Here is a 10710-nt window from a genome sequence, read left to right on the forward strand (position 1 = left end):
CATTACACAGACTCAAAACAAAAATCCCTGCCGTCATGGAGTTTGCATTCAAGTGCAGAAGACAGACAAACAGCAAAGATATAGCATGACAGATAAGGATGAATGCTATAAAAAAGTGTGGTCAGTCTAAGGCAGGGGTGGGCAAACTTTTTGACTCGAGGGCCACAATGGGTTCTTAAACTGGACCGGAGGGCCGGAACAAAAGCATGGATGGAGTGTTTGTGTGAACTAATATAAATTCAAAGTAAACATCATTACATAAAAGGGTACAGTCTTTTTTTTTTTAGTTTTATTCATTTCAAACAGGCCGGATCCGGCCCGCGGGCCGTAGTTTGCCCACGGCTGGTCTAAGGCCTCCTTGGAGAAGGTGCCATGGTTGCATGCACGGGCCATATGAAATGTCTATTATTGGAAGGCAATGTGTTTTAAGCATTTGCTGTTAAACTGTATTGAACTGTATGCCAGATAATCACATCAATATAGTGACATCTTCATTGCCAGATAATTTGTAAAATTAAGCTTGACCCAGTTAATTTCAAAGTTCATCACTACTTAAATAACTTACTTATCATCTTATTTTATCTATTGTCATCCTTTAGATTTATAAATAACATCATAACGATGACAGCAGTACCAGTAAGATTATCCAAGAATGCCAAAACCGGTTTGGCTCAGTGGATAGAGCGTCGGCCTGCGGACTGAAAGGTCCCAGGTTCGATTCCGGTCAAGGGCATGTACCTGGGTTGCAGGCATATCCCCAGTGGGAGATGTGCAGGAGGCAGCTGATACGATGTTTGTCTCTCATCGATGTTTCTAACTATCTCTCTCCCTTCCTCTCTGTAAAAAATCAATAAAATATATTTAAAAAAAAAAGATTATCCAAGAATATAAATTTGCTATTCTTCAGTCACCTACATCGTTTTGAAATATGAAATTAAAACTCACGTATTTCAAAAACTCATCTCTGAGAAAAATAAAAATCCTCACTATTATTTACAACACAGATATCAGAGATCATACAAATAATGAATATGTGGGTGTTGTCTATTTTGTGAAGTAAGCCATTACCTTGGCTATTAATTTTTTAAGAGCCCTTCTCAACTGTTCTGCAAGAGAATGAAACTCTTAAGGCACTCCCTGATTGAGTGAACTTTCCTCCCTTGCATCTAGAATGGAACTTCGTACTAACACCCTTGGGAGGGTGAGAAAAGAGAACTGAAATCATTTTTCTGTAGCTCTGAATATTCTTGTGGATGGAAGTGTAAGAGAGGCTGAAGGACATCTGATAAGTCAGACATTGCCTAACTAATCAATGAAAGTTAAAACCTTCTTCCAAAATAAGTTGTTCATATGGGCCATACGTACAATTTCAAAGGAAACTTTTTAATTAGTGGTAATATTGAGAAATGTATATTCATAAACGCTACTATAATTTGTTACTTTAAAAAAAAAAAACAGCCAAAACCGGTTTGGCTCAGTGGATAGAGCGTCGGCCTGCGGACTGAAAGGTCCCAGGTTCGATTCCGGTCAAGGGCATGTACCTGAGTTGTGGGCACATCCCCGGTAGGAGATGTGCAGGAGGCAGCTGATCGATGTTTCTCTCTCATCGATGTTTCTAACTCTCTATCTCTCTCCCTTCCTCTCTGTGAAAAATCAATAAAATATATTTAAAAAAAAAAAACATCTTATTTAATGTGACATGGAAAATATTTGCTGAATCACAGAAATACCGTTGTGCCCCTACATACAACCTGTGGTATACCACGATTTGTAGAATCAAGTCGTCGTACCCACGCCTTTCCCTACAATGAGCTCAAAGTAATCACTAAGTTACAGACAAATAACGGAGAAAAGGATCCTAACCAAGCGCTTCGGGTTCGCGGTTAACACCTTGGACACCAGATCCCACGTTCAGCCTCCGTCTGGAGGCAAATATGGAGAAGCCAGGAGCAACAAACAAACTTGCCAGCGTGACTGAGTCATGTTTCCGACTAAACCCGCTTATGAAATGGAAAGAACGACAAGTCTTGGGTTTCTGGCCACAGATGCTGACACTCCGTGACATTTATGGGTCTCGGGTTTTTAAAAAGCAAAAAAACTCTTTTGTAAGGACGACGTGGGGCTGAACGCCTCCAGAAAGAGCTTGTCGTCAAAGCTGGGAACCCTGGCTGTTTCCCTACAGCAAATCCGAACTGTGCAAACGGGCACACCCGCTACGGCCTCGGAGCGGAACAATAACAAGGTTAGCGTTTCCCGGAGAAGACGAGCCTCGGCCCTGGGAGTCCGGGCTGCGCCAGGCGCCCGCGGTTAACGGACCCGCTCTGCTCCGAGGGGACGCGAGCCCGAGCCCGATCCCGATCCCGATCCCGATCCCGGGTTCAGGCCACCGCGGACCCCGCACCTGGGTGACGCGGGCATCTCCCCTCTCCGCCGGGACCGCCAAGAGGTGTCCCCGGACGCCCCCGGACGCTGTGCCGGGGCCACCCCACCGCCGCCTCCGCCTCCGCCGGCCGCCCTCCGCGCTCCTCCACGAGTCGGCCGGCTCTCCCCCGTCTGGGGTCTCACTCGGGAAGCCGCCCCGGGCGCCGCGGGCGGCGGGAGGTGCGGGGCCCGACGGGAGCGGGGCGTCCCAGGGTCGCCTCCGCACGGCGGCCAGTCCCCGGCGTCCCCGAGGGCGCAGGCTGCCCCGGCAGGGCGGGGGCGCACCGGCCCCCGCGCCCGCGGCTCCCACTGACCTGGAGAGGTGTTTCAGAATCTGTTTCTTGATGAGCCCAGCCATGGTGCCAAGGCAGGAGGCGCCGCGCTCTCCTCTCGGTTCCTCGCTGCCCCCTCTCTTCGGGGCCGTCTCTCCTCTTTGTCCGGGTTAACCCGGCAGAAGGAGAGGCGCCTGAGTGCTCGCGCCCGGGAGAGACCCAAGGCCCTGGCCGAGGCCACCGCCGCCGCCGCTGCCGCCGAGGACCGGGAGCATCTCGCTCAGGCCGCCGCAGCCACCGCCGGCGCCATCTTGGCTGCAGCATCACCTAAGAGACCTGAGGGAGGGCGGGGGCGAGCCCGGCTCGGGGCGGGGCGAGCGGATGGGGGCGGGGTCTGGGGAGATGGGGCGGGGCCACCGCGGAGAGGAGCGGGGCAACTCAGGTTCCAGACTGGTGCGGAAGGTATGCTGCCTTGCCACCCTTATTCTTAACCCAGCGGCCCTGCTGCTATTGGGTGCTTTGACTCCCAATCCAAAACCTTCTCCTCCTCTGTTCTTGTTCTTGACTCCATCACTGAGTCTCCTGCCACGTTCGACTTCTCTTTTTCATTTCCTAAGAATTTGTTCCACAAACTTCTCAGCTTATTTTGCTCTGTTTACCTACTCAGCTATATATATATATATATATATATATATATATATATATATATATATATATATATATATATATAACTTTAATATATTCCCATTGATTTCAGAGAGGACGGGAGGGGGAAAGAGAGAAACATCAATGAATGTCTTCTATTGGGGATCAAGCCCCCAACCCAGCCATGTGCCCTTGACCAGAATCAAACCTGGGACCCTTCAGTCCACAGGCTGACGCTCTATCCACTGAGCCAAACCAGCTAGGGCTCTTTATATTCTTGCCTCAGTTTCTTTTCCTTTGCTAAGCTAGTCTGCTTTCCTGGCTAAGTGCTGTAATGTTTCATCTGGTGATTTCCAATCCTAAGGGAAGTAGAAGTTGACAACATGCTCTAATGGAGTCCAGGACATGGGAATTAAAAGGCCTAAATTCAAGTTCTGGCTCTAGTATTTTCTAGCTGAGTTAACCTGAAGAAATTAATATTCTTATTTTTAGCCTCAGTTCAATCATCTATAAAATGAGTTAATAATATCAGCCTTGCCGAAACCGGTTTGGCTCAGTGGATAGAGCGTCGGCCTGCGGACTGAAAGGTCCCAGGTTCGATTCCGGTCAAGGGCATGTACCTGGGTTGCAGGCACATCCCCGGTGGGGAATGTGCAGGAGGCGGCTGGTCGATGTTTCTCTCCCATCGATGTTTCTGACTCTCTATCTCTCTCCCTTCCTCTCTGTAAAAAATCAATAAAATATATTAAAAAAATAATAATAATAATAATATCAGCCTTACCTCATTAGGGTGTTGTATCCAAAGAAATAAAGATGTAAAGTCTCACTTGAAAATTTCTGTAAAAAGGAAGGAAATTGTTGAAATACCAGGGAGAACTGTTACAGCTCTGCACCTCTGCTCCACCCAACCCCAAACCAACATTTTTCAGATGTGAAAATGACTGCCCAGTGATGTCTAAAAGAGGAAAAGAAATTACACTACCTCTGAGGGATATATCAGGAAGACATGGGGGGAAGAGGGTGTAGTTTACACATAGGCCAACACCTTTTCCTTTCTGAAGAAGTGAAAGGAAATATATATGGGTTGACTACTTAATTAGCATTTATCATGTACTATAAACCAGGCATTATTCAGATAACTAGGGATCTCTAAATAAAAACAAATGTTCCTGCGATCAAAGGGTTAACAGCCTTGTGTAGAAGGTCAATTACTAGTGCTAAGACCTCGAGCTCTATCATTAGACTAGTTCAAATGCTGGCTCAGCCACATTGTAGCTGTGTAAACTTGGACAAGTTATTTATAGCTCTCAGCCTCAGTTACCACATATGACTACTGGAGTAATGATATCTAACTCAGAATTTTGTGAGGATTAAATGAGATTATGCATATAAAGTGAGTGTCTCAGAGAGCCCAGTGAACGTCCACCCTGCCCCCTCCTGCTCCCTGCAGATCCAGATTTGGGGGCCTGGCACCTTGGGTGCCCCCTCAATCCAGACCATGGAGGAAGAAGATTGTGGCCAGCAAGTGCAGACCATTGGCAGGCAAGCAGTTCCATAACTCCAAGATCAAGCTCCCTACGGGTCCTTAGTCCGTAGCACAAACCACCCTTCACTACCAAGAGATCCAACATCTTCTTTCAGATGCAAGGCCTCCCTGTCCCCTGGCCTGCCCAAATAAACTACTTGGGGGAAAAATGAAAATACAAAATTAAGTGATATTAAAAAAAATTAAGTGATAAGCCGAAACCGGTTTGGCTCAGTGGATAGAGTGTCAGCCTGCAGACTGGAAGGTCCCAGGTTCGATTCCGGTCGAGGGCATGTACCTTGGTTGCGGGCACATCTCCAGTAGGGGGTGTGCAGGAGGCAGCTGACCGATGTTTCTCTCTCATCGATGTTTCTGGCTCTCTATCTCTCTCCCTTCCTCTCTGTAAAAAATCAATAAAATATATTTTTTTAAAAAATTAAGTGATATTAATAAATGCTATTATCATTAGCATAATTGAGAACAGAAACAAAGTACTATGAGAACACAGAAGAGGGAGGGATTCATTCCTATCTGGTTAAGTCAGAGACAGATTTACAATGAATGGAGATATTATTTAAAAGATGAGCATGTAGCTTAATGTGTTGAAAGAACTGGCTCTGAGAGCAGACTCGCATTTTAAACCTAGTCCTGTAGGTTTTTAGGTATGTGACCGTAGGAAAAGAACCTCTGAGCTTCATGGTGCTATTTATCTTCATGAGGTTGTTGTGAGGATTAACCAAGCTGATGAAAGTAAAATACTTAGAGAATCCCAGCTACAATAGAATGGTAGCTGTTGTTATTAATTCACGAAGCTGGAAAAGCTGTTTCACACAAGGGAAACACAATTATGAAAAAAGACAACTGTCACAGTTCATGGCTTCTAAATGGCAAGTGGCCTAATGCTTTGGCAAGAACAAAATATAGATTTCTTTTCAAAGTAGTAAGTATCAACAAACCCCACAGGTTAATAATACTAGTTAAAGTATCTTGTTATTGAGAAAATACATGGTAATAATTTTAATTTTACTCTCCTTGGATTGAGAGAACACATAATGTCACAAAACCATCATAAATTCAGTGTTTTAAATTAATTTACATTTTTTTTGTTGACATTTAAGCTCCGGGCACATGACTGTCATACAAATATATAATGCATCAAAGATTTATTAACTCATATTGATAACCCGAACGGTGAGCCCAGGTGTTTTCCCAGGGTCGTGTCTCCCGATGCCGAAAAATGAGCTCCGTGTGTCAGAAGATTTAAGCAAAAGTATGGAAAATTTATTACAGATTCAGACTCCCGCAGAGGAGAGGGACCCAATAGTGGGCTGCCCCTTAAAGCCTTGTAGTCCAGGGGTATATATTTGCTACAAGCCTGCTCCATGTCTACCTGTGTCATCACCTGATTGATTCCTTCAGTTGTTTTTGCCAAGCAGTGGACCTGAACTTTCCCTGTTCTATGTGTTCTTTCTCTCTTCCTGTGCTGAACGTTTTCTATTTCTGTGCATTCGTACATCTTGTTACTACAGGCCCTCCCTTGTTTTTCCACGCCTCCGGCTTTGAATCCAGGAACATTTATTATTTCTGCTTGGTTGGTTCCAATGGTTAGGCTGGCTCAAACTACCATGTCTGCCCCTGCCTATGTTCCACCTGCCTTTGTTTCCCACTGGACCCTTCCCTTATCTGCCTGTGTTTCAAGTTAACCCTCTCAATATTAATGTAAGAACCAACAAGACAGGGTACAAAGCTATTCACTAAGCCCTTGCTGGGTAGCTCAGTTGGTTAGAGCATTGTCCTGGTACCCCAAGGTTGTGGGTGTCCTGGCATACCAATCCCTAATCAGGGCACATACAAGAATCAACCAATGAGTGAACCAATAAGTATAACAACAAAGTGATATTTCTCTATGTCTCACTCCCTCTCTCTAAAATCAATACATTAAAAATTTTTTTAACTCATTATTATAACAAATAAATATGTTGCACGTGTTTATTACATATTTATAGGAGAGACATGTTTTTAATTGTTTTAAAATTATACATTTGAAGTACGGTAGCAATGATCTCAGGTAGAAACTATAGTTTAACTTTAACCCTGCTGTTTGGTTTCTGTACTTATTTGTTTGCTAAAATCATAGAAAAGTTATTTTGATTTTCTGAATTATATAAATTATCCCATTTGATTAAATACTCTATTGATTGTAATGTGACTATCCCATGGTTTGTGGTCATACTGGTCTTAGAAAGCACATTTTCCTTTACCTGGGAAGGACAGCACCATTATCACAAGTCAGAGGGCTCCAGTTAACGTGTCCCTGTGGACTCAGTGATCTGGAGACCCAAAACTGTGATTTAGATAACGTGCTGCTTCTGTTTCTGTAAACGGCTTTTTGCAAACCAGGTTCCTCATTCCAGACCCTGGGATGTAATCAATACCTTTGTGATCTTTGCCTATATAAATCTAGTATTGCGGCCATCTTATCACTATGAGATTTGGGAGAGCTGAAATGCCCCCTCAAAGTCCCGGATTGCAATAAATGTGACTCTTTAGTTCAACTTCTTGAGGTGTCCTTCTGTGATTCGCGGGGTACATTACAACACATTGCCAAAATATATATTTGTGCTAAAACTTGGGATGAGAGAGTGAATAGTGTGAAGGTGGATAGGTCAGAGCTTTTACTGAACAGTCTGTGCTGAAGCTGGCTTATACCAGCTCATGAGAACCAACTGTGTGCACTTCTTCCTGACTCTGTGTTTGGTGTTTGATGACTTCAAGATAGCTTGTAAATATCCATTGTGATGGTGTTTGTTCAGCACACAGTGATAAACACTGCAAATCAGGATTTCATTTTCTGAAGATCTGGTTGTTCAACATTTACTAGCATACACACTGTAAGATGGGTTGAAGGGTGATGAGATTGCAAATGCATGCACATTATTACATAGGCAATGTCAAGCCATGGAAGACTTCTACAGAGATTGAATTTGGGGAAGAGGATTGGATTTCTGTTTTAGAAAACACTTGCTGATAACTATGCTGGCAGTACAGAGGATAGAACATGAGGATAAGAGAATGGAGGGAGGAAGAGCATTGAAGATGCAGAGGCATTATTTCAGGTGAGAGATAAGGCAATATTAGTAGAGATGAAAGAAGGCCAAGGACAGATTCCAGAGATTAAAACAAAGATTGGAGTTGAAAATAGTTGAAATTTCTAACTTGGGGCACACCAATCTATATATATATAAAAGGCTAATATGCAAAGTGTCCCCTCAGGAATTCGACCAGAATACTGGGAGTTTGATCACTCCCTATGATGTGCACTGACCACCAGGGGGCGGCGTGGAATGAAAGAAGGCCCCAGCCAGCAGCTGGAAGGCCTCAATCAGCCCTGATTCACAGCCAGGCCTAGGGACCCTACCCATGCACAAATTTTGTGCACTGGGTCTCTAGTAATTGAGATAAAGTAATGTAGGTGGGATAGGCATTTTGGAGATAAGATTCCATTTTGGTTTTGTTGCCTTTAAGATTATTTTAAGGATATGTGGGTAGAAACATTCAGGTTACAGTTGGGGGTGAAATTCAGCTTTCGGATAACATTCAGGTTACAGTTGGGGGGAAATTCAGCTTTCAGATTTATCAGTCTTTATTGCTGAAGCCAAAAACAAAAATGATCCTGATCAAGGAGCATGCAAAGGAAAGCAAAAAGAGTAGCTTAAATGTGAAAGGGCTTATAATCAAGAGAGACTGGAGTAAAAGAATATATTTTAAGAGGTAAGAGATAAATAGGAATGATGGCTGCTATATGAGGTAAGATTTTTATTTATTTATTTTTTTATGAGGTAAGATTTATAAAATATTCTTTACATGGATGTAGTAAGGAATCTTATCAATTTAATATCAGAGAAAATAGAAGGACTAAAATTTGACATAATTAATTTTGTACATTCAATGATTTTTTTTTAATACCAAGGGATATAGACATCCATGGAAAGAGTCCTGGACTTCATGGAGTATGCCATCTATGCAAGCTAACAGAGACTGATCATAAGCTAAAAGGAAGAAAGAGAACAATAATAATAATAATGTTGTTAGGGGAAAAAAGAATATTGGGGATTAATTATGGTATTGGGAAATATTCATCATACTCTGTTAACCATGATTGCCTTGTTCTGGTTAAAGAAAGGACATTCTAACCTGGGAGTTGTATGCCCCCAGGACCTGGGAGTCAACCTTGGACAGTCAACCTTGGAATGTGGGCCATTCTCATTCAAGAACTGCCTATTATCATGGAAAGATTAACAACCTTGTTGCCCAAACAATGGAGTCTCACACCAGCTTGCATTTCCTATTTCCCCATGCCTGTAATCCCTACTTCCCCATGTAATCCTTGTCTTACCCTATATAAGCAGCTGGTTTGTGGGGGTGAGGAGGCTGCAGAGCAGATTTTTGTGGATGACTTGTTGCTTTCCCATACTGCTGGCATTATTGGAATAAACGATTCAACCCTGTCTCTGCTTAATTGGCGCAAGTAGTGACTAGCAGCACAGGCCCATTGACTGTCCAGTTACAATGTGGTGATAACTATTACCAGGTACTTGACCTTTATAATTTATTTTTCATAAACAATTCTGCAAGGGGGTGTTATTACTTTATTATACAGATGAGGAAACTAAGGCGTAGAGACATTAACTAACCTGTCTCAGCCATCTAGTGGCAGAGCCAGAATTTGAGTAGGAGTTTGAATTCAGAGACTGCACTCTTAACCATCTCTTTGATTTCAATAATAGTACCTCATTCAGAAATTTTAAAGATTAAATTAGCTAACACATGTAAAGCTTAGAACAGTTTACCCATGCACATTAAGCGATGTGTATTAATCATCATCTTCATTGCCCAAGGTCACACAGCTATTTTATGGCAGAGTCTAAATTCCAATTCAAAATTTGTTCTCTTAGCCAGTATGATATACAGGAGTTAGCCGAGAACATTACAGGCACACACAGGAGGAGCACCTCAGTTTAAGAAGGAGGACGGAGAGGAGGTATGTCAAATGTCAGGAAGGTTCTTTATTTTTTTTAAATATATTTTATTGATTTTTTTTACAGAGAGGTAGGGAGAGGGATAGAGAGTTAGAAACGTCCATGAGAGAGAAACACCGATCAGCTGCCTCCTACACACCCGCTAACTGGTGATGTGCCTGCAACCAACCTACATGCCCTTGACCAGAATCGAACCCGGTACCCTTCAGTTCGCAAGCTGATGCTCTATCCACTGAGCCAAACCAGTTAGGGCCGGGAAGGTTTTTTAGATAAAGATACAGAGCTCTGTCCTGAAGAACAAGTAGACAGGGGAAGTGTGTGAATGTGGGTAAGAAAGCAAGGCCATTGAGGAACAGCATATTTCTAATTCAGGGTAGTTGTATCCTACAGTAGGATGGGCAATTGAGGGGAATGAGACTGAAGAGACCTCATACCTAATACCATGCTGAGTATGGTTCTGCACTTTATTCTACATAATTGTCACTGTCTGAACACTATCCGAACACACACACACACACACACACACACACACACACACACACACACAGCTGGTTTGCAACAGGGATTAGAAGAAGGTTGCAGTAGCGAGTCAAACTTTGAAATCAAGGACAAATTCGAAGTGGGCGAAAAGCCTTTAGCAGCTTCCACTCTCGGATCTCGCCATGACTTTTCTAGATTTTAATTTTGGTCTGTTAGGCTGGAACGGCCGGTACTGACTGGCTGAAGAGCTGGTGGCTAGGTTGTCTCCCGCTTCCGGCGTCCTCCGTTGCTAAGGGATACAGGAAGCGCGCCCTTAAGCGCCGCCCAT

General features: G+C 43.6%; 1 protein-coding gene across 1 annotated transcript in view; it reads right to left on the reverse strand.

The window, feature by feature from the left end:
- BLTP3B (bridge-like lipid transfer protein family member 3B) overlaps window positions 1-3031 on the reverse strand; it is an 89315-nt gene extending 86284 nt beyond the window's left edge. Inside the window, exon 1 of the mRNA XM_081084501.1 lies at window positions 2736-3031. Within this exon, the coding sequence (XP_080940627.1) occupies window positions 2736-2779 (44 nt within the window). The 5' untranslated portion in view covers window positions 2780-3031. The remainder of the gene's footprint in view (window positions 1-2735) is intronic.
- Between the last annotated feature and the right edge of the window lie 7679 nt (window positions 3032-10710).

This window comes from Myotis nattereri (genome assembly GCF_964212035.1).
Source record: "Myotis nattereri genome assembly, chromosome: 2".
NCBI classification, from domain to species: Eukaryota; Metazoa; Chordata; class Mammalia; order Chiroptera; family Vespertilionidae; genus Myotis; species Myotis nattereri.